Source organism: Tachysurus vachellii, chromosome 7, assembly GCF_030014155.1.
Source record: "Tachysurus vachellii isolate PV-2020 chromosome 7, HZAU_Pvac_v1, whole genome shotgun sequence".
In the NCBI taxonomy this organism is placed as follows: Eukaryota; Metazoa; Chordata; class Actinopteri; order Siluriformes; family Bagridae; genus Tachysurus; species Tachysurus vachellii.
Window position 1 is genome coordinate 16,514,506 of NC_083466.1, and position 24,985 is coordinate 16,539,490.

Consider the following 24,985-nt stretch of genomic DNA (forward strand, 5'->3'; position numbering starts at 1 on the left):
ATTAGATGAGAGGAGGACAGGAGAAAATCACAGGGAACAAAGCTGCTAGAACTCTGACCTTGTGAAGTATTGCAGAACAGAGCAGAGAGAACAAAAGAAAGGAAAGAGGAGTGTGTGTGTGTGTGTGAGAGAGAGAGGGAGAGAGAGAGAGAGAGAGAGAGTGTGTGTGGGTGTGTGTGCGTGCTGTGGGGGGGCTAGAGCAAGAGACAGGAGATAAACACAAACTAAACAGAAATTAGAGGTTTCAATTCCAAACCTGTCACTCACTTTAGACAGTGTGTGCTGAGATGCTGGTGGTGTGCAAACCAACAGTGCATGTTCAAGAACATACGTATAAACACACACACACACACACACACACACACACAGAATAAGCCCCTTAGGCTCAAAGATGGCCAAGATACTACTACTACTAATAATAATAATAATAAAAAATTTAGTCCAGTCATCTGCAATAAGAAAATAGGAACAACTGAAGAACTTGTTTTGAGTATGTACTGTATATAAATAAATAAATAAATAAATAAATAAAATTGACTTCAAGAAACTAACTGGAAGCCTTCTGAAAAGCAGCCAAACATGTCTTTAAACTCAGGAACTGCTTATTAATTATTAAGAACAGGTTTTATGCATAGAGCTTCAAACCATTAGTGAAAAAAAGGCTTTGAAGAAACCTGGGTGCACAGGCTTAAAAAGAAAATAAATAAATAAATAAATAAATAAAGAAATCTGCTTCCTATCTGTTGGAAATGCAAGGCAGCACTTCTTGTTGGATTAAGAAGTTGAATTACGCTGTTTAAGTAGTGCCTTTGAAATGTTCAGTAGAAGCACTACACTTAAGCTGCCATTACGGCTACTCTTGAATGCTTGTTTATAATAGATGAAATAACAAGCGGTTTATTGGCCGTGGCTTTTACAGAGCCATCGCGAAGCCACTCGAAGAGGCCAAAGTGAATAAGAGGAGGACAAATAAGAGAAAGAGAAACTGAGAGAAGGAGTGCCAAGTTACAGTTCATCGCATGCAGAAACAAATTTCCTCTTCAGGCTCTTTTGTTTGTTTGTTTGTTTGTTTGTGCCTCATTTGGAATATTATGGCGCTGTGCTGAGATTTACACAAATGCTATCTTTCTAGCTCAAGGGGATTCAACTACAATTTTCAAACTACCTTTAAATGCTTTAGCGCTGAATTTACTGATTATTTCAAGGCTTTAAATCAGACAAACATTTCCAATGCTCGTGATTTCTTTTTCAGCAGAGCCTCACGTTCCCATGACAAGACTCTTGAGCAGAGATAGGTTGTTTTTTTTTCTGGAGACATTACTACACTAATCGGATCAGAGGAGGAAAATAAAATAAAATTGAAAGTCTGTGAAAAGTATTCCCCTCCTCAAAGATTTGCCTTTAGCTAAATAACTTGCATATACACGAGATTGGATAAAACCACAACAGAGGACCTGCGACAGAAGCCGAAACATTTAGCATGAAAAAAAACACCTGATCTGGCTGCAATATCAGTTAATAAGGAGTGAAACTCCTTGCTTTCGAGGTATAAAGAGGGGAGAAAAAAGTAAATAAATAAAAAACATGGATGCTTCAATGTTCTTCATTTGTTAGAAACAAACTAACCAGGTAACGGTGATACGTGCTATACATTTACTTTCTCAGAACAATGAATCGTTTGACTTTTCTATAGTGAACAAACACACTATACACTAGATAGAATTAATGATATATTTTGTTTACCGTTGATGCTGTGAGAGGTCGACTTGTTCTTACATCATGTTCCAAGTATAGAGGGTGTTTTCTTCACTCCACCCACTTCCCAATACACAGTCAAGCTAAAAGAACAGCTTTCTTTCACACTCACAGGTTGAAGAAAGGAAAAGCAGACAGGATGCTGTAGCAACAACAAATTCCCCTTGGGGTGCAATAAGGAGGGATCCAGAAAAGGGAAAAGCTCTCAAGAGGATAGGAGCCTCCAGCTGCTCCTGCTATCTTAGTGTGAATGAGCTGAATATAGGGCTCATTCCTTTACCCCTTTCCCAGGGGAGAACTCTAAATTTACCCCTCTCTCTGTAATTACCAGCGGGCCCAAAGCCCCAGTCCAGATGTTGACGAGCAGCTACAGTGAGACAGAAGAGAACATAAGGAGGGAATAAAAGTTTTAAGCTCTCTAAAGAGTAACACCTTTGTGGAAATGATGATGTGTGCTGATGTGTTTAGCGTCTTCACCGAGCGCTGATGCAAGACGTGCTCTACTACGAGCTCTTTTTAACTACAGGAGTAAACGAGGAGACAAAGTAGATGATGTGTGATCAGCTTATACGTAGGTGTTGCGGTAAACAGATGAGGAGTCAAATGAGGTGTTTGTGTGTTCTTTAGGAATAATGGGAAGAAATGATTTAGATGGAATGGGCAATAGTCCAGGATGAAACCTAATACAAATCCAGGAAACGTCAAGTGGGATCGGATATTAATACGCTGCCATCGACAGGTTTGAGTCACTACATTTTTAGATACTCTAACCAAGGAGTACTGTAGATCTAAGTGAAGCAAGCGATTTATTTTGATGATTAGTGACTTGGTAGAATTATACTGGAACACTTTTAATCTATTCTAAATGCAAGTCAAACTTTTATCACTCTAATGAGGCATATGACATTTAATTGACGCTAAAGTTAATACTAGGACTCTTTTATGAATAGGCTTAACAGGTTTACTGTCTAATTCAGGTTTGGAGTGGGTTATCCGCCTTTAATAAAACACTCGTTTACAGTCCCATTAGGATCCCAGAGTAACCAGTTAATAAGTTCCATAAAGATATTCTTTATTTAAACTCTAGTCTGTTTATTATGGGGCAATAAGAGTGATTAAAGTGTAATAAAGCAAACCTGAGATTTTCCAGAAATGGACTGGGAGCAGGATATGTGAAAAAACTACAGCGTTAACGCTTTGTGAGGATTTAAAAACGTGTGTACAGAACAGTAGCAATATAAAGAGACGATTGGCGGATAATGAAACAGCCATGGCCAATGTAAATGTCCCCAGTAAAACTTGCATATGTAAATCACACAAAGCCTTGACATATACATATGGAAATTCATGTGTGTGAAAAAACTGGATGGGATGGGAGAGAGAGATGAGTGGATGGATGGATGGAAGTGGCCAATAGGGATGTGTGTGTTCAATAATAAGTAGCAAACAGATAGACTTATCGACTCACCTTCTCGCCATTTTTTATCCAGCGTGCTCTTCAGCATGTTGACCGAACAGTAAAGAAACCCATCCATGAAAGAAGAATAGTCTACTGAAGATCTGTTGTCACCCAACATCTCCAGTTTTGCAAATTCTAAGAGAAAATAAAAGGAGAGCAGAAAAAAAAGAGCACTGATTAGGAATAATCCAATAAAGTGTTAAGGCTTAAAGATCTTTTTGTGTGTGTGTGTGTGTGTGTGTGTGTGTGTGTGTGTGTGTGTGTGTGTGGTGTAAAGCACAATACAATCCTCACAGAGTCAATTTTAAGTCAGTTCATTATTCTCTACTGGCTCAGGTTAAAGCACAATCACTATAAACTACAAAGTCTGTGCTACGGAGCATTTCCACCTCAGACGTTTCTTGATAACCAGAGCCATTTTTAACTTTTTTTTTTTTATTTACACATTTCACATATCCATATTTTTTCAAGGCTTTTTCTCTCTCAAGGTTGCTCAAGAAAGACAGAAGTAAAACTTTTTTTTTTTTGTGGACAACTTTGGAATTCACCCCACTGCTCTTTCCTCTCCTCTCCTCTTCCTCTCCTCCGTCCTGTTTCATCCTTCACTTTTAACATCTTTTCAGGGTTCACCCTTATCGGTTTCAGATTCAATTAGCCGCTATGCGCAGGTTCAATTTTCTTCGGGAGGGCCGGCAATACCTGAGAGATTTTATCAAGCACCTCCAGCCTCTTTCATGGCTCAAGTTCAAATAACTTTAATTGAAAAGCCTTTTAATTGAAGTATCTCAGCCATCCTTCCATCTCTCCCCTCCAGCCACCAGCCCCACTCTTTTTGTTAAAACAGGGGGTATTAGATAGATAACGAGGTAGAATGATGATAAGTAGAACTTAGGGGTCTTAGTAGCCCTGCATCCTGCATGCATATTTAGAATTTAAATAATGATCAGATCTGCTCATGAATAAGATTATTATGGAAATCGATACAACCGTTTGTGTACGATGTGACGTTACAAAGCCTGCACTGACAACGACTAGGAGCGAAACAGAGGTGTCTGTGCCCAAGTCGTGTACATATCGGTGTTTTTGTGTCCCCACCTGTCAGGGACAATATCAGGCTGTTACTCAAGCGAGGTCCACACACAGCTACACTATGCAGTTAATGAGGCTCCAGCTCCATATGGACACCGTGGCGTTTCCTGTGTGGCCTCAGTGCTGCTTCACTGTTAAGGATGTTAGCACAATACTGAAAGTGTTCTGGTAAACATTTGGGCCTGAGTGTTGTGAGGATGGACTAATTGGGCTACCTGGCACACTTTCTGAAGAGGCCTCGAATGAGCTGTACAGGAACAGCTCAATCTAATCATTTCCACACACACACACACACACATACACACACACATGCACCCTCTTACACAGACATTATACACATATATACACCACACAAATTAGAGGCACTTTCAGAGGAAATGATCTGTTGAAAAGTGGGTGTGTGGGTGTTGGCGTGTGCAGGAGGCCGTCATCAGCCGGTGACAAAAGCCTGTCACTATAACAACCGACCTCAAAAACCAATTACGTCTGTTAGCGGGAAAAAAAAAACAAATAATCAAATAGGGTTCCTGGGAAAACTTGGCCTTGACCCCTAGTGAGGGGTCAAAATTTCCCTGTTGATCATTAATCGTTATTTTCTAGCAAGACTACTCTATGCCTCAGGTACTGCATGTAACTACATACCTTAAATAGTTTTGCTTTTTACTAAATGGCATTGCTACCTCTATCTGCAGCTTCATTAGTTGTTTCTCAGTGCTTTCATTAACAGCAAATAAACCGTAATAAACAGTGAATAAGGAATAAAGAATAGACTTGATGTTTGATTGAGTCATGTCTATTCAGTATACAGGAAATAAAACAAAAAAGTGATTAACATTTCATCAAGGGGCATGAAACAGTGACATAGCACAACATTCCTGAGCTTGTGCTTGTACTCTGTGGTGTGTGTGTGTTTGCATATTCACATGGTTCTGTACTTCCTCCCAACACACAAATACATCATCCATGCTGAAACCCCATCTGAGTGTGTAAGAGTACGTCCATAAGTGTGTGCGTGTGGAGTTGTCTCATCCCAGTTGTATTCGCACCTCACACCCAGAGTTTCTCTAGAGCCACTGCAACCCTCACTAGTATAAACAATTACTGAAGCTTGAATATCTCAAGCAATTCAAAATCATTGAAGGATTAATATGTGCCCATGCTAGACATTTTGAATAAAGGATGAGAAAGAATATTGAAAAAAACAAAAGAAAACTAGACTTTTGCGTGGCTTTAAAATGTCAAGAATATATTAAGCTCTGATGGCATGTAAATATTCTGACCTAATGACAAAATTTGCAAAATAGTGGCTAGAAGGGAAATGAAGCAAATGAAGATTGCGTGTGAAATGTATTACTCTTTTATAATAATAATACTATTGTGTTATAAAGTGGCTTTTGACTTATGACCTAGAATTTAACCCACTCACCGGCTCCCTGCTACACAATGGCTAAACCGAGAGCACAATTCTACGGAAAGAGATTATTTCTCTCATGGGGTAGAATGACCACTATAGTGAAACATAGCTGCTCTCCAAACACACAAACACACACACCTGAGAGTTGGTTGTGGTAAAGAAACTCCATCTGTAGCCTCTGGCCTCCTTTCTGAGCCAGTAGGTAAGGAGTGGAGAAGACAGGATCTCCAGTAGGACACATCACATCTGCCCCACTAAACACCAAGGCCATGGTCAACAACACATCAGGCTGGAGGACTGCAGAACACAAAGCCTAGAAGAACACACAAACACCCAGTCATGTATACTGCATACACATAATATACAGACAGGTGAAACATTCAAGAAAATACGGTTAGCAAGATCATGATTTGTAGGGGACATTTTGTTGCAATGGTTTGTGTCCACCTGTCCATTTTGGGTCCCTGCAAATGACCAAAAAAAACACCTATTGTGGGAATAACGATTGTAGCATCGTTGTCAGCATACTGTCAATTTATAAGCTCCCTGAGATATTCACAGATCCGTCATACTGTCTCGCATTTCAGTCGTTTGCTGTTTTGCACAATACTTTACATTATCTCAGGGACCTGCTGCTATGACACTGTGTTCATTCTAGTATTACTGCACACACAATATTGTTGAACATACAGTATTTACACTGGTCGGCACAGTTTCTGTTTATTGTCTTTTGTGTATTGTCTTTTTTGTATTGTCTTGTAATTTTTTGTCTGTACTGTCTTTTGTCCTGCACTGGTCTTGTTCGTCTTGTCCTGCACTGTTTGCACCAGGTTGCACAGATGCACTTTACGTATCTAGGACTACTTACTAAGTCCTTAGCTCTGTCATTGATTTATGTAGCACCACAATCCTGGAGAAATGTTGTCTCATTTCATGGTGTTCTGCAACAGCTATATATGGTTGAAATGACAATTTCAGCCAGTCTTGACTTGACTTGAGCAGCTCAGCAAATCTGTAAAATTGATACCAAAGGGCAATGAGGCTATAAATTTCTTACCAAGATGCTTTATGATGATATTTGTTACTTGTTATTTGTCACTGTTCTAGTGTTAATTTCGTCAGATGAGACGAGACGAATTATGTTCGTCAACAGCATTTTTTTTCAAGACTAAGACGAGACGATGACAAGACTGCACCACTGTCCAAAAACGCTGACTAAGACTAAATTAACATGCATTATTGTTGATGAAAAAAGACGAGACGAAAATGTTTTGTATAAAATAAAAACTAAGATAAAATCTCTCTTCATTTTCGTCTACAATTGTCTCTGCTTTTTCATCAGCTGTTACGTTTTTTAAATATTCAGAACGAGTTCACGGCTTCGCGCTGTTTAGTGTGTGAAGAAAGCTGAGCGCAAGTCCACTGTCTAGGCGGCTTTTTGTGTTAAATTATATTTCCTGTCGCTGCACAGGCTCTTTTATTGTACATGACAGCTTATGTCCCGATGACCGGTCTTTGCATTACGATTAAAAGCAGCATCAATAAAGTAAAAAATGTGATGTGCAGTCAAGTTCGAGTGAAACATATGTGAAACACTTTTTTTTACTGAAATGTTTATCAGTAATAATCTCAGTAATAATAATTAAATATGACTAAAACTAACAAGGACATTTGGCACAAGACTAAGGCTAAGACTAAATTAAAAATAGGTGACGAAATTAGCACTACACTGTTCTACATTGAACACATGACCAAATATTTGTGGACACCTGACCACCATACCCATAATCATGCAATTCCAGATGTAGACAATGTTTTCCTGCTCTAATAACCTCCATTATCAGAGGAAAGCTTTCCACTAAATTTGGAGGAAATGTTCTACTACACATATACATTTAAGTGTGAACCACAAGAGTATGCAATATATTGGGTCACACTTACAATTCAAGTCATGAAAAGGAAAAGAATGTTTGTTGCTTAGTCACACTCAGTGTCACAGCAGACAATCTTTTCAAGCTTTTTATCCATTCCTTATTCCTTATAATATTTATACTATATAATTCACCATTCTCATGTCCATTTCATTTACACCTTTCCCTTTAAGGTGTGTCTAAAATGCGGCGAAGCAAACAGTAACAACGATCCTCCTCCCTCACGCAAGCGGTTCTCAGCAATATTAGCTGAAAAAAGTGTTAAGTGTCTCACATAAAAATTTAGGATAGACAGAAGGCAAATTTCATGAACCTCACTTTGTGCACAGTGGCAATGTCGTATTGGAACAGGTTTGGCTTTTTAGTTCCAAGTAAAGTGGAATAAAAATCCACACAAAGCAGAGTTGGGTCAGTACACGTCAGCAGCTCCAAACCCCATGGCTACTGTAGATCAATTTATGAGCTCCCTGAGATATTCACAGATCTGAGAGCTGTTGTTAGGTAATTAAAGTAAGCCAAAATGAGTGGATTAGGAGATCATCATTCTTTCTAAATTGAATAATAAAATGCTTGATAGAGCAGTTTCACATATTAATGCCATCTAGATGGTACAAAGAGGTTCAGAGGCTCCTACATTGTTAGTCTCATAAAAAATAAAAAAAAAATAAAATAAAAATAATCAGATTCTATGAATATGTAATTGACAACACTTCTTAATCCTATACATGTCCACCCTCTTCTGTTGGTAATGCAGTGCAGCATGGTGTACAATTGCATAGCAGGTGACGCACGAACACTCGCCTGTCATTTGTCCAACTCGGACCGCTGCAGTGATACAGAAAGTTTCACACTTTGAACGGTCTGTGCCCTCAAATGAACTGAAATAAATCATTAAAAATTCATTTTTATTAAGTATAGGACATTCTTTGAATTTTTAAGCCCAGCTATGGTTCAACGTTATGCTTCAGAACACATTTGTTTGCTAGCTAAAACATATAATATCCATTGTTCCTGACACTTGATATTCCGCTAAGGAATCTGAATTCTTGTGTAAAACCTGCAAGAGCTTCAGTTTCTTGCCATAGACACCTAATAATAGTTGAGGACGGCATTTGAAAGGATACAAGGCTTCGGCAAAAGGAATGCAGGCAGGCCAATTAAAATGTGATGGGAAAAGAGACGGTCGATAAACAGAATAGTGCAGATGGCTTCAGACACAGGCAGAGAGAGAGCGAGCCAGTGTAATGCTACCTAACGCTGCCTTTCATGTGAAAAGCTGCAGCTCGCATAGCCTATCGATCCACCCCAAACAGGCCTAATCCGACAGAGAACAAGGACTTCCAGACAGCCAACAACACCCAGCCCAAACACACACACACACACACACACACATACACACCCACTTAGGCATTTTATATAACTGTATATACTGGATTAGGATTTAAAAGCAAGTCAATTTCTACAGATAAACACGTACAATAACACCACAACACAAAGAGACAATCACGAACCATATACACTATTATATTTTACACACACACACACACACACAATGTTCAAAGCAGAACTGTATATAAAAGTTCACAAGAAGCAGATGGTAGTGCAGTAATATGCACAGTATGTAATGTAGGATGCTGGAAGCTTGATTCACTACAATTTTCTACACAGAAAAACTACTGTTTTAAAATGAAAATTATTTATCCAAATATCCTTTGAATGTACAAGTATGCACAACCACTTTACATATTGAAAACCTGAAATGAATCTCACCTTTCAACAAGTTTACCCTGAATTTTTTGAACACGGTACATAGAGAAACTCATCCCAACCACTGCATGCCCCTAGATTACTTTTGTAATCTTATCTGTTTCATTTACACACTCTCTCTCTCTCTCTCGTTCATACGCTCATGCACCCTAGACACTTCTCTACTGCTTTCATCTTACACAATGATTGCACATGCCACATGTGCACGTGAACACACACACACACACACACATACCTAATCTACTTTTCTTCTGCTCATCAGTCTGAGAATCAAAAGCATTGTTGATTCAAGTCGATGCTGGCAATGAAGAAAATAGCTTTGCCGAGGCTTACACGGTAGTTATCCTGAACAAACACAACAAACTCTGCCAAAATGCAGACCGTCATATACTGTACACACTCAGAAAGCAAAGAGAAACAACAAAACTATCTTTGTTTATTTGCAAGAAATTTCATTTCTTTTTTCCTTCATTATTTTTTGATGGCAAACTGCAGCATGACAGTGAGAGTACAGAACAGTGTTTGTCTTTTTTCCATTGTTTGGAGCTGGATTTTGGGTAGCGTACTCCACAAATCTGAGGAAACCAGTTCCCATGGCAACTCCAATTTAACACCTGGTTACCAGGTAAGCTGAGAAAGCAGCAGTGCACTTGCTTGCACGCACGCACACACACACACACACACACGCGCGCGCGCGCACACACACACACATGCACTAAATGACAGCACTAATGGGCCTTTTAACAAGGTACAGAAATAACAACATGATGTCAAAGGCCACAAAATCACACACATGGAGCACACAGAGTACAAAAGGAAATCACTCTCTCTTTCACCCCCCCAAACACACACACACCTTGTTGAGTTCCTCCTGGCTGTTCAGTCCTTCCAGAACTTTCCTGTACCTCCTTTCTTTGTACTTCCTGCGGTGAAAGATTGCACGCTGTTCTGGCGACGCCCCCTTGTGAAGCTCCTCCTCTGGTGGAAGACTTGCAGCCCAGAATTTGTTGGCGTTCTCATTTCCAACTTCCAAAAAGAGCTTGAACGTAAACAAATGAATCAAACACATGAGTAATTCATCAGTAATTCATCAGGTTTAACAGCAGATGGATTGCTTCTCAGACTGGCCAGGAAGACAGTATGATACAGACTGTAATAAATCACTACACCGCATGCTTTTCTAAGAACACCAAAGCAAACAGCACGGCTTATATAACAGTAGCCCTAGGATTTGTTGTGGTGCATCAGTTTAGCTGGTATGCTGGTAATATTAAATATGCATCATGAAATTATTTTAGAAAGATGTAGGCAATATCACTTAAACAACCCTTTCACTTACCTCCACCAGTTCATTGGTCCAAATGCTGCTGTCTAACTTCAGACTCCGCACCTGAGAGATACCAGGCCCCAAGAACCGATGTTGACCTGTGCGCAGTACACACACACACACAGATCTCTGAAAATCTTTATACGGAACTCCTAGGGTTCCTGTATGATTACAGGTTCAACATCAACACATTACAAATGAAAAAACAGTGACATTTTGACTGTAAAACCTCCTGGGAGGGAAAAAAAATTCAGTCTTTTGGACCTTCTCTAATCACAACCATATGGTTTATATGGTTTGTATGGTTATATGGTTTAACTGTGATCATGCAGTGATTGCCTTTCAGTGCAGCACGGCTGTGTCAAGCTGATGAAAGCAAAACCAATGCAACATGGAACAAAAAGCAATAACATGCTGCTTCATTTGGACTGAAGAGCTCAATTAAATTTTTCTAATTTAGTGTGGCATGTCATGTCAAAAATGAAAAGACCAACGTGCGTGTTGTACGGTTCATGCTTCTCTCGCTGTGTGATCGCTATTGTGGCATGGAAAAGCTTTAGGATGGGGTTAGATTAAACACATTTTACATTTTTTTTTTTTTTTAAATTATAAATATTGATATCTGGGTTGATGTACACAAAGTTCAGAAAATTCTGCAATTCTCAATATAAGCATTAATGATGTTTTTTGCTGTATAGATAAAATAACAAACAAAATTTGTATTATTATTTCAAGGCAAAACAACGAAGCGGTGAAAGCTCAGAACCGCACCCTAGCCTGTGCACTCAGCTTCAGCTGGAACTCATTATCACTCTAATCCTATCCATTTCAAGACCTTATTTCTCACTAGTCACAGCTCTAATTGCAAATGAAAGGCATAAAAAGGCATTAATTGCAAATGAATCATGAGTAATTAATTGTGTTTGTTGGCCTGTGTTTGTTTAGCTGAACTTGAGGCGTCATTGTCGTTGTTTATGAGAAAAACAGATGAATTAAACATCGAGAGAAACACATTATATGAATATGGATTAAGCAGCCCTCTTGTGTAATTAGTGATAATATGGAGACCTCACAAGCCATCGAAGAGTCGAGAAGAAGTAGAAAAAAGAAAAAAAAAAAGTGACTGAAAAGTGGGTGCATTTTAAATGGGGGTTGATACTTTCCAAACAAATCTCAGATGATTTTTTTTTATGTTTAAAATGTACATAAATAAATAAATAAATACAGCATGCAAATATGAAAGACAACAATATACTTCGGTATTGTTTATAAAACACAATTAGCATTTTAATTCTAAAAATCCAGATTTATAAGTTCATCACAGGTCAGCTTCCTACAAGAGTAAGCGAGAACAAAAAATTATTAACAGTCTTAAAACTGAGGGGGGGAAAAAAAATAAAACGGTGAAGAAAGTGTTCCTATGGAAACAGGAGTTTGTACTGGGGGAATGTCCATTATCTCAACGTTTGATGTAGAGAGCTTATTGCAGTTGCACCAGGGGAGGAAAGAGCACCTCAATAACTGTCAAAAAGGCTGAGACGGGGGAGGGAGATTGAAGAAAAAAAAAAAAAAAAAAAGAGAAATGGCAAGAATATAAGGTCCGCATCATATGATTTGTAAACGTGATTCTAAATTACTATCCTTTAGTGGCTTCATCTCTCAAAGCATGATGCCATTTTCTCCTACGGAAAAGTAACCGAGCTGCAGCAATCATCCACCCTTACAACTTGAATATACAAAGCGTTTTTTTGTTCCTCTTGTTTTCTCCGGGCCTAATTTTTACTTCTCCCTGTTGAAAAGGCATTGCGTTTGTCTAATCATTAGCCACACATAAGATTTCCTCTCTCTCGTTTTCTTTCCCTCGCTCCTTCTCTGTCTTATTGTCACTGACAAAGTTAAAAGTAATTAAACAATCTCTACAGCAGTGATTCAGCCCAGGGTGCTGTGTCTGTTAAATGTTTTAAGTGGCAATTGTTTGCACACACAGGGCTTATTGTCCTCGCGTTTCCCCGGCTTTGCGTTGCAACCGCTGGAAAAAGGACGGACTCCGTTTTATTTATTTATTTTTTTAACATGGATAGTTAAGAAATGTATTCGAATTAATGATTGCTATACTCAGACAGCTAACACTATATGTGCCAGACTGTGTAAAGGGTGCTTTTCTGATTGAGTTGGCAAATTGAGTGAATCATATTTGATAAAATAAACCTCTGTAACCATGGCAACTCCGCCATGGCTTAGCATTATGCAATGCAGTCTGCAGCTAATTGGACAATGACTGATGTTTTTGTTTTGGCTCTCGAACTGCAGCACGTTGAAACGAAACACTGAATAAAACAAGGTTAAAGTGCAGAATGAAAGCTTTCATTTATATATAAAATGTATAGGAAGCACATCCCTTTTTACTGATTATATGCTGAGACATTAAGTAGAAAAATTAAAACAGTGTGTCACTGGATGGTTTTAGTCCAATTTGTGGATCCCATAGAGTACTTATAAAATACACAGAAAATTACTTTAGGACATACACACACAGACACACAACCACCACCTCCACCACTAACAGGATGAGAGGAAATGACCACAGAAAACACGTGGTGCTAAAAAGGTTCTCTACAATGAACTATGACTAATTCTAATCACTTCTGTATATGGCCAGACTTGTCTGAGCTGACAGGAAGCAAGCCCTTAAAAAAAAAAAAAAAAAAACATGGTAAGCAGAAAAGCGTCTCCAAAGAAGTTAGCATCAAACCTCCAGGTGGACCTGTTACTTCCGTTTCCCATTGAGCATACACAGTGCACATTTTAGCTGCCACTTCTCACTTAGAGTCTTTTCATTTCTTGCTTTTCATGAATTGTTTGACTTATTGGTCTTTTGTTTTTATTCTTCTTTCTTTAAATGTTTTGGTAATTGGTCTGCTGTTGACCATTTGAGGCAGAGATACAGTCCCAAGAACGAGTGGCAGATTTTCCAGGTCTGATTGATGCATGAACCATGAGGCTCACCAAAACTGAATGTTTAAAAGATTGTAAAAATGTCACCTGTACTCTCTTATCTTCAACCAATCTACTGTAGAAATTCTCCGCTGTCCTCATTTTTCAAGAGATTTCACTTATAACTACTGTTTTTCGTACCATTCTCGGTAAACTGAAGACCAGCAAATCTGAACGTGGGTGTGAGGACACCCCTGGGGGTCACCAGGCGGTAGCAGGAAAACTTGGATTTTGACAGAGCACATAAAATCCTCACCTAATTGCGACACAAGCTAACTTTCGATCAGCAGTTAATCGGTGTAGTGTTATGGTTTATAGTCATTACAGCTGGACTACTAATTAGATATTTAGTGAACAAGCACAAGTATACAGACAGTCACAAGTATAGAGGCTGGACCTTATCATATCCTCTATCCAAACCCAACCATATCACTGAGTGAGTAGTCCGAAACACTGACACTGTTTTATAAGATATCAATCTGAATCGGTCTAACATTCAGGGTTGGGGTCGTTAAACAGCGTCATTCTCGTCGATCAAGTGGGTCACACTCACAAAAAGGTTACAAACTGCTGCTCTATTGACTCCTGTGTATGAAAATTCTCTAGATGAGTGGTGTCCAAAATACTCAAATCAGCCTCTCCAGCACCATCAGGCATAAGCCACAGACATCACTACTGATCTTTTTAATGTAAACATGGCCTTACTGGATATGCGTGTGTACATTGAGCGCATGAGAGTGTGCTGTTTGACATGCGTGTACCTGCACACGTTTTACAGATGACCACTCCGAGGTTAATGGAGGCCCACTCAGGATAGAAAGCCCGGCAGTCGGCGCAGCTCCTGTTCGACTGGTTGAACCAAATCTTCTCGGCCACTTCGTAATTGGACAGTGTTTCGACGATTGATTCCTGCACTGCCTCGATCCACTCATCCCTCTCTCGCTCGGATTCGGCTGTGAAACTGAAGCGATTGATTGCTTTTAAAAACTTCTCTTGTTAATGTGTATTTTATAAAGAAGGTGAAGACACTTGAAAGCTTAGGGTTTTTGATGTAAGCTGTTAGGGAGAAGAGGCAGGAAAAAAAAAAGACACAAAGAAAGGACAGAAAGAGAGGTTGTGAGAGAAAGACAATGAAAATGCATGATAGAGAGAGAGAGAGAGAGAGAGAGGGAGGAGAGAGGACAAGGCTGAATGCTCTCCATGTTTCTCTCCATAGTGAACAGATATAACCTTTTAAACGTGCTTTTTTTCCTGATCTGAAGTGATCAAATAACCACTACAAATACACTACCTACTCAGCAGTAAGGATTCGGAAGCCACTTTTTAATTCCCAGAACCTCCATGGTAATAGATCTAATGAATCCAGGCGATCCAAGACAAGAATTTATTTCTGATGCTTCATTTTAGCAATAAACTCCAATTATGCTGACAATGCTGACACTGAACTACACACACATCCCTTGATAGTTAGCGAGTACATACAAGCAGATCAATGAAAGTCCAAAAAAATATGAACTGTTACAACTCAGTCGGATGCAATCAGAGAAGAAAGGAGGTTTTGCTCGATTGCACCCAAATGATTATAAAACATTAAAAAACAAAAGAAAAGAAAAGAAAAGAAAAGAAAAGAAAAGAAAAGACAGACAAAAAGATTATGGATTAGGTGGATTAGATCCCCAGCAGACACGATGCAGAAGACAACTGCTCCTCAGGGGTCAAAGTGTCTCAACATTACTGTGGGACTACTTCAGTAAAGCTGCTGCTTGAAAAAGGAATGGAAAGGGTAAAGGAAGGCAAGAGAAAACAGATCAATAACAAGTGAAAGTGGCTCCAATTGCCGTATCAAAGAAACAGAACAGTAATGAGCGAGAAACTGTTTGAGGCGGAGAGGAAAAAAAATAAATAATATTTAAAAAAAAAAGAAAGTGCAAGAGAGAGAGATAGAGAGAGAGAGAAATACACAGCGGGGGAGTGACTATAAAACGTGTTACCAAAACAGTCGAAAAAAGGATCAGAAGTGTTTCATCTGGCACTAATAAATCTCACAACATCGAGTTCAGCTATCACATACTCTGGTTAGTCTAAAGTACAGACAAAGACGATTTCAAAGCTTTGCGTTTGGCACAAGTTCATTTTAGTCTGCTCTTTAATCACACTTTCCATAAGTTGCGTTGCTAGATTATTAAAATTGAGAGGGAAGGATTCTGACACAATGGTACTTTGATAGACTGAAACGAAGAAACGCTTCTGTTCTCACCTCACACACTCCCGGGAAAATTCCTCGACACTAAAATCAATGCAGCGAGACACCGAATGCGTCATGACTATAAAGTGTTATGGTACATCTGACTCACATTTACACCGTGTTATCTAGCTAACGCTACGGCCTGCAAGTTCTCTAATCCCAAAATAGCAGTAAAATGATGGGTCTTGTGGAAATATTGATGTCCTCTACATCAAAATTAACATAAAAATACATTGCAAGAAAATGCAGGTAAAATCCTTGTACGTTCGAGTAAACCTATATCGTACATCAAATCTCCAAGCTTTGCACTTATATGAGAAAAATATGTGATTATTAAGCTTTTCTGTGGATATTAAAGAAGCTTGCTAAGAAGCTTATAAATATTTAAAGGTCGTTTATAAAGACGACTTTTATTAATATATTGAGGGATTTACCTACTGGTTTTATCTCAATAAAAAAGTTGGTGGTTTCGATCACTTTACCCAAACTTTACAGGTAAGACACACACACACACACACACACACACACACACACACACACACGTGCACGCATACACTCACCAGAAGGATTTGAAAGGGGTGTTGATCTCGAAGCCTTTGCGGTCCACGTGTTTGACACAGGCAGTCGTCAGATCCACCATGGTGATAGCCAACCCAGTGTTGAAGTCCTTGAACAGAATCACATCCACAACATTATTCTGTAGGTCACTTCAGTTAAGTGTCACTTTTTTCCCCCTAGTCATCATCCATAACTATGAAAGACTCGTATCAGATTTAAAGCATGGGAAGGGCTAAATAGTCTGTAGCACCTCACAGTGTGTGCAAAGCAGACTTCAATGCATGATATATAAGCACGTTTTTGAACAACTTTTTTACACTAAAAGGCTATGTGAGACTCTCACTCCTCTCACAAGGACACTAGCCAGTCATGATCATTTGTGAGCTTATATATGAGGAAGAGGGCTGATGGTGCTGTCCTGAGATGTAACATAAGCAGCAGCATGAAAACACAATTTTTCAGGTTCATGTATCTCAGAGGAAGCACGTGGTAGCCTGAGCCGGCCCTGTTGTATTCGTCACATAGTAGAAGATAAACTTGATTTAAGGTTAGACACATTTCGGCACAGTGTGTATTTAAGCATGCTTCATTTCTTTGTGACTGCAGATCAATAAAGTGTTGAGCTATGAGCTCAAAATTCACCAGCATCACAGCTGGGTACCTGATCATGTAAAACATGACCCCATCTGCTCTCTGTAGCTGCCTGATCCTTCCTGATGCCCTGCTTCTGGTTGCAATCCAGTCACTTGAAGGCCGCTCACTGCTGCTGAGGATGTCGTCACAAAGATAGACTAAAGATGTATGTGATTACTATGGATGGTACCGCTTAGAAACCATGAAGATGGCTTTAGGGCTGTAATTGACATGTAATTTGCACTCAGGCCTCCATCAGTGAACAGCCGATAATGTCAACCAAACCGACTTCGTGTTCAACCAGGAGTGAGTTTCCTGGTTACACAATTGCACTCAGACCATATAGTGTACAGTTAGAAGGGAAATTATGAGGATCTGTTTCCTCCTGTCATTTCAGGGAGTTTTTTCTTGCCACTTTGACAGTTTTAAATTAAAAAAATATATATATCCTGAATTTATGTATTTCTGTGAAGCTGCTGTGTGACACTGTCCTTTCTTTAAAGCTCATAGCTACATAGCATATAACACAAATGATATGGCACTGTAGCACCTACACATGATTATGCATTGGACATGCACATTATGAAAAATAAAACAAGCTCATGAGACTTTTTTCCTGCGAATCCTAAATATTCAAAAGTTTCCATTTTTTTTATTGAAATATTTAAAGTGCATGAATATCTGACTAATGTAATCTGCCCTGGCAGCCCTACATTACACCACTGATTCATCATCAGCTGTTTTTAACCTAATGAATAAAGGATCCTGCTTTTCTACACATCTTTCCAAAGGTCCTCTGAGAAAGTGATCGTGCCGATTTAAGAGGTCTCCCCGGACCAAGCAAAACTTTCAGATTAATGGTCTGCTGTGCTGAAATCTAACCCTGCATACACTGATGTTTGTTTGAGTTCTGCCAGCTCTCAGGGATTTGCGCAGGTAGCTGAGCAGAGGATCGATGCGGCACTAAACGGGGGCCAAGCGGTGGCTGCTTTTGTTTGTTTGCCCGTGACTCTGGTTCCTGTGGGGAGGCACAGGGTGACATCTGATCAGGGCAGCAGAGCCGACTGCAACCTCGCCTCCAAGAAGAAAGGGAGGGAATAGAGAGACCTAGCGGTGAGCTCGTTCATCTTGTTAAATTAAATACTCCACTCCGCTGAACATGAACAGAGTCGCCCACTTCACTCTTTCTCTGGCTCCCTCCCTTGTTCTCCATCGTCGTGCTCTTTCACCTTCTCTCCATCCTTCAATTCCCCCCTCGCTGTCTTCACCTTCCTCAACATTGCCTCTATCATTGTCTCCCTCCATCTACCTACCTGCTCTCGTGTCCCTTCTCTCCTTCTATTCGAACGTTGTGCTGGCTGTGGAGGAGATTTAAAACGAAAACAATGCAATCAATTTCCATTTATTCTGCCTCTTATTGCTCGCCCTCGCCTTCTCCCTATCAATTAGCTGACGAAGAGAAATTTCCTTGCATAATTAAGACAAAGGACCTCTCTTCACGCTAATGTGGAAAGTAATGAAAGGAAAAGATAATACATGGAGCACGTGTGAATGTGACAATGAGAGAGTGTGTGTTGGTTATATAGAATCATCCTCCTAGTCTTTGTTTATTTGGAAAAAGAAATCATTTGGTTGTGCCTGAAAACACAGTGTGCGTATATGGCCACATTTTTAGAACTTAGTGGGGACCCACTTTAGCTTTTAAAATGGAGAGATTTTCCTTTATGGATGGTCAGCACAAGAATAGTAAGAGTAGAGAGAGAGTGTGTGCACACGTGTGTGTGTGTGTGCATGCGTGTGTGAATTGTTTTATATAATAGTGTGGATCAACTGTCCCCAAAAGGACAAAAAATATCTGATAGGTTCATCCTTTAGGAGACATGTGGCTAGTGCCGATTTGGATAAAATAAATAAATAAATACATTTTTAGAATGCAACTTATTTCTTTTTTTTAAAAGGTAGAGAAAGGGAGATAAAGTTCCCTTCTGGAAGGTCCTCCTAAGAATAGTAAGACAAAAATGTATGTATGTGTGTGTGTGTGTGTGTGTGTGTGTGTACTTACACAAGCTACAGCATACAGTGTTTGTCCTTAAGGCTGGTTTGCCTTATACACAGTGGATGCACAAGTACATTTACACACATAAAAAAACAGGCTTTGTCTTCAATACAGGAATGTGATAGCAAATGCGCGACTGAACTAAAAAGCTACCTGGTCTGTTTTGCAGAGTCGGATTTTGGTTCCCGTGAGGCTGAGGTAGACTTTGCCTTTGTGGCCGCGCAGCTCCACGTAGCCGCTCTTGCTGGATCTGAGCTTACAGGGCATGTGGGAAACGGATGAGCCAGACTTCAGAGCAGCCTGCAGCACCGCCAGCCATTCCTGCCGCTCTCCTGAGGGTGTGACACACAGGAGGGAAAGCTGTTAAGAACGTGTGTGTGTCTCTCTATATAAGCACGCATCAGAGAGAAAGAGAAAGATAGAGATGGAGAGAGCGGAGTTATATTGGGTCTCAGTCTCCCAGGTGAACAGTATGCAAGTGCATACATGTGTAAATATATTATATGCTTTTTTTAAATACACTTTTCCCCGTGTATGAATAGTGAGACATGGTGGCAGCAGGGAATTAAATAGAAGGGAAGAGGCCTGATATTGCGTGTTATAGTTTTGCAAAGTTTCAAAATTTGCAAATGAAGCCTACCCGCAAAAAGCCCCTGTGTCTCATTGGGTTGTGCGCGTGCGTATGTGTGTGTGTGAGTGTGTGTGTGTGTGAGTGTGTGTGAGTGTGAGAGAGAGAGAGAGAGAGAGAGAGAGAGAGAGAGAGAGAGTGTGTGTGTGTGTGTACGCAAGTTGATTGGATGCAGGAAACACAAGATGTCCCTTGAAATTGGTTTAAATGGGACCACAGGGGCTCCCACAACCTAGCTGAGAAATATTAACAGCTGGATGCCCCAGTCTATGCAGGTCTGCAACACCTGGTTTCAGAGAGCGAGAACAAGAGAGTGAGAGAGACAGTGACAGAGAGACAGTGAGCAGGAGAGAGGGAACAGGTTAGATTATATTAACATATCGTAAACTTGTTTCATGAGAATATTTTACTTTCTTTGGACATTCTAGTCTTGTGCACAGTCTGAATCAAACATAATAATAATAATAATAAGAATAATAATAATAATAATAATAATAATAATATTCGCGTATTGTTATGACACATTTTTAACAAAATAATACATCAAATTGTCTAAAAAAAAAAAAAAAAAGAGGGAAAGAAAAATACACAACAGGGCTAAATGTGATCAGATGCATAATGTGTGCCAGGCCTGTGCCCTGGAGAGGATTCAAAGCAACCGATTTTTAATCAGTGCCAACCGGCTAAAACACAAAGTACAAGAATGCCTAGCCCAAGGAGGCTCTGCGGGCTAACGCCGTGCCAACGCCATGCCAACAGGCTAATGTTCAGTGCTGATGCTGCCACAAAGCCAGGAGCCTCCGCCCTCTCCACCACTGCACAGTGAGATTTTGGCATGTCACAGCTTATTGCCATGTGAATGGATAGGGTTTAGACCTTAACCTTCTGCATGAGCAGGCAGGAATAACAATCATAGCTCAAACTGATCTGATCCTTTTGGGATATTGCAGCAACTGTGAATACACATCATTTGCTGTACTGCTGAATTCACCAATCAGGTGGGTAAGAAGGTGTTACAGCAGCAGCTCTGGCGACAGTCCGAGTCAAGCAACGGGTTCATATTTATACACTTTTTCCTACGACGTTATCACATGTGCAGTAATGACTTGTTCGCCCGGCACCTGGTTAAGAACAAAGAAATCTAATAATCATAGATACTCTGATGTTTTCTGCAAGGACATGTCTATTATTTATAAAAGGAGACTCCAGTTTCTATAGCAGTATAGCTGTGTCCCAAATGACATACGATATACTATGCACTTACACCATGCACTCTACAGTCTAGCGGCTGAATTTTGATAGATATTTTTCTTAACACACATTCTATATTTTTCCAGGTTATTTGTCCTTTGCATCATTTTTTTAAAGGAATAAAACCACAGTCCACATCACACCATTTGATGGTATATGATGGTTTATTCCATACATATTAACCATTATCCATACTGATATCACCAAAGCTTTCAAGATCATAAAGATCCCTGTAACAAACCAGAACTTATCATTTTCTGTAGGTATGCAAGTTGTAGCTTTAGGTGTTTAGTAAAATTGGCACACACACACACAAAAATGGCAGAAACTATTCCTTTGCTAATCACAGCAGTGGGACCTTCGAAAGGACATCTTTTGTACATTTCGCACCCTTCACCTGTAAAAAGGAACGTAACGTATCTTTTAAACACTATCTCTTTTTAAACTACCTAATCATTTTTATGTCCACGGTTGTACTTTAAATGAGTTTTTCCCAGCTGAAAAATACGTAATAAAAGTAAAAGAAGCGTACATTTGAGAGAATTACTCCAGGCAAAAGCTTTTTTTTAGAGCTTTTGTGTGTGTGATCCAAAAATGAAATGCAATAAACGAATGCCTTTAACCTTGTCATATCGGTTTGTTTTAGTATAGTAGAGAGTGTAGAAAGTTCAAGTGCAATGTGTAGCAATCTATTCACAATCTAATATTTTCATGCATATCGTTCCTACCGTAAACACAGCAACACACACTGATAGACTGACCACTGGCATTTGGGCTGAAAGATATATTGTGTAATAATTGCTATAGCTAGTCTGAAAATTCCAAATGCCACAACATGCAAATGAGTGCTTTTAAAAAATAAATAAATAAATAAATAAATAAATAAATAAATAAAAGAAAGATATTTTGCTACTGTGCGTGAGAATCCTGACTAATCGCCGATGTTCCCAGTGAGTGTTCTGTGGGTGTTCCAACAAATCAAGGCTTTTGCATTATTTAACAAGCATCAATAATTCAGGCCAAAATAATGCAGGTTGGTCTTTAACCGTATCGTATTATGCCTTCCCTAATGTGTTTTTAATCTGCTATAAAAGCCGTTGCGTAATACGAGTTTTATACCATGCTATGCAGCTTCACTTGAAATGGAGCAAACAATGTGAGCTGAGCAAACAATGGGAATATACAGCATGGTTTTATGCCCGTGGACAGACGTGATACTCGTGGCAGATGTGCGTGTGTATTTGTTGGCTTGTGGGTGTTTGTGTCTGGGAACGTTTGGGTGCTGTATTTTTAAAAAATGTGCTTATTTATTTCTCACTCCCTCCACACAACTGTTTTACAGTCACAATACCAAAACAATGCTATAAACTTTGCTTCGTTGTCGCTGATGTTCACCTGGGGAGACCTCCACACCTGCAGCCTGGCAAAAACACTGCACAGCTGTGGACGACCCCAAACACCCATACATATTCCTGTGCATCTAAATTATTCACCATGTGCTCTCTTGCTCTCGCTCTCCCTCTCTCTCGCTGCTCAGCCATGGCCTTTTCCTTTTTCTCTGTCCACCTCCAACCCTTACACCCACTCCCTTGCTCTTTTCCTCCATCTCTTGTGTTTGTCTTAAGATTGATGACTCTCTCAGTCTGGTATAAAGCTCTTTAAAGATGCATGAGCTGACCAGGCTGTCTCTATGTCCTGAACACAGACCTGACGCTAATGAAAAAGCTTTGCTAACCCCTCATCTAGACTTACGGGGGGCATCCGAAAGATCCATACGTTGCAATATCAGGGAGACAAAGATACATTTTAAACAAGATCTAATTTTTTTTTTTTAACGCCCAGAGCCTCAGCACTGGCTTTCTAATCTGCAGTCTAGAGCTACACGTCCTGCCTGCTGACAAGTCCTGACAGAGAGATGGGGCTTTTATTTGCTTTATAAATTGGCACGTTCACAGACGACGCTGACTTTCCCTGCAAGACATCACGGAAATGATATAAATAAAGCTCCCGGCAAACCCCTCCAACCCTGACTGACTATAATGCACTCGGGCAGGACATTTAATGCACATATTTAAAATCATGCCATAATCATCCTTCATCATCTTTGTCGTCATTGCGTCAGCACCGTGTTACGGCTCAGCGTGAAAGCGTGTCTACACTCTGTTGGCTGGCCGACTCCAAACAGCGGAGACGGGGAGAGTAAAGCTCTCATTAAACCAGACAAGGCCCCGGCTAATCGAAGGAGATGAGCAGTGAGAAGAGCGCACACACCATTCTGTTTGAGAATGTCTGGTGGAGAGAGACAGAAAGAACGGCGAGGAGAGAAAGGAGGAGAGAAAGTGATGGCACAGCAAACAGGAGGGAAGCGACGTGGTGTGGTGTAGAGGAGATTGCATTCTCGTCTAGCATAGCTGAACTGATTGCGCGATTGCTTCTGACAAGCATTTCAACAGATGCTCCTGTACAGAGAACAGAGTATTATTACAGAACAAAATTAGTTTACACAAAACTTACTCCTAATGGAAGCTTAAGTAGAATTTCCAGTAAACATAGTTTGGTGGAAAATCTTCAGGAGGTCATGAGGTGTAATGTGTGTATAATATATTTATATTAAAACCTCCAATAAGAGTAGAATGTGTGTTACCAAAATCTGTGGACACTATAAAACCTCAAGGAATCTCTTAGTAGCAGAAATGACTTCTGCCCGTCTTGCTCTAGCATTGGAAAATTCTACACGGCCTGCATTGACTTGGGAGAAAGTTGCCCAAAGATACATAATTTGTTCTGCCATCTGCATCTTAATTCTAGAATGTTTCAGTTCTGCCCTTAGACTTAATTACAATATAGTCTCAAATGAACATCTCTATGAACAGGAAAAGTCACTACAGAAATAAATGTTAAATTTATCGCTTAGGGTAATGACTCATATGCTACAGAAGCAGCAGACACAGAATAAGTTAAGTGTATATATAAGTGTGTGTGTGTATGTATATATATATATATATATATATATATATATACACACACACACACACACACACACACACACACAGGTTTGTGTGTGTGTAAAATATACCTGGAGTATTCCTTTAAACTTGTCAGAGTATAAAGGCTTTTCACGATGAGATTTTATAAGAAATATCAATCTGTGTGGATTTGATTAAGAAATAGATCACAGTGGCAATCTGAGACATTTGAGAAAATCATCTCTGCACCCAGACAATTTCTAAAACAAATTCAGGTTCATTTTGTTACTCTACTAGAGAATCACCAATGAATGAGAAATGCCTGAAGTTTAACTAACTTGTGCCTCCCGTGGAAGAATGTGGGCGAAAATACAGAAGCAAAGACACAGTGGGAATGAAAGAGAGGCTGGGAATGAGGATGAGCTACGGGATAAATAGAAAATCTCACCTTCTTTTTCTACTCGAAAAACAAAGGTTCTCATTGAGGTGACCACCTCAAACTTATTGTCTCCCAGAGAGCGCACCTGCTTAACAGCTTGGAGAGAGAGCAGTCCTTTAGAGTACATCTCCTGCAGAGAGAGAGAGAGAGCGAGAGAGAGAGAGAGAGAGAGAGAGAGAGAGAGAGAGAGGGAGAGAGAGAGAGATTCAGTCTCGCTACTTTAAAAGACAATCACATTCATACTCCACCCACACACACCGCTGGCATCTACTTCACAGCAGAGTAAAACCCAACTCTCATACATTGCTAAAAGAGTGATGGAATAGGAGACCGACACACATACACACACACACACCCACCCTATAGATCAACATCCTGTTTGTGTTCAAACTCTATGTGGGAAAAATACATACATAAACACACACAGGTATCTAGCTGTCCCAAATACTAATACTTGGATACATCTCCAGCAA

The 24,985-nt window shown here is 39.8% G+C and overlaps 1 protein-coding gene across 2 annotated transcripts in view; it reads right to left on the reverse strand.

Annotated features, from left to right (window-relative positions):
- arap2 (ArfGAP with RhoGAP domain, ankyrin repeat and PH domain 2) overlaps positions 1-24,985 on the reverse strand; it is a 78,867-nt gene that overhangs the window by 36,501 nt on the left and 17,381 nt on the right. For both annotated transcript variants that reach the window (XM_060874650.1, XM_060874649.1), the window contains exons 8-15: positions 24,522-24,642; positions 19,382-19,560; positions 16,542-16,648; positions 14,498-14,697; positions 10,755-10,840; positions 10,272-10,454; positions 5,856-6,030; positions 3,224-3,349 (exon numbers count right to left, since the gene is read on the reverse strand). In XM_060874650.1, the coding sequence (XP_060730633.1) occupies positions 3,224-3,349; positions 5,856-6,030; positions 10,272-10,454; positions 10,755-10,840; positions 14,498-14,697; positions 16,542-16,648; positions 19,382-19,560; positions 24,522-24,642 (1,177 nt within the window). The remainder of the gene's footprint in view (positions 1-3,223; positions 3,350-5,855; positions 6,031-10,271; positions 10,455-10,754; positions 10,841-14,497; positions 14,698-16,541; positions 16,649-19,381; positions 19,561-24,521; positions 24,643-24,985) is intronic.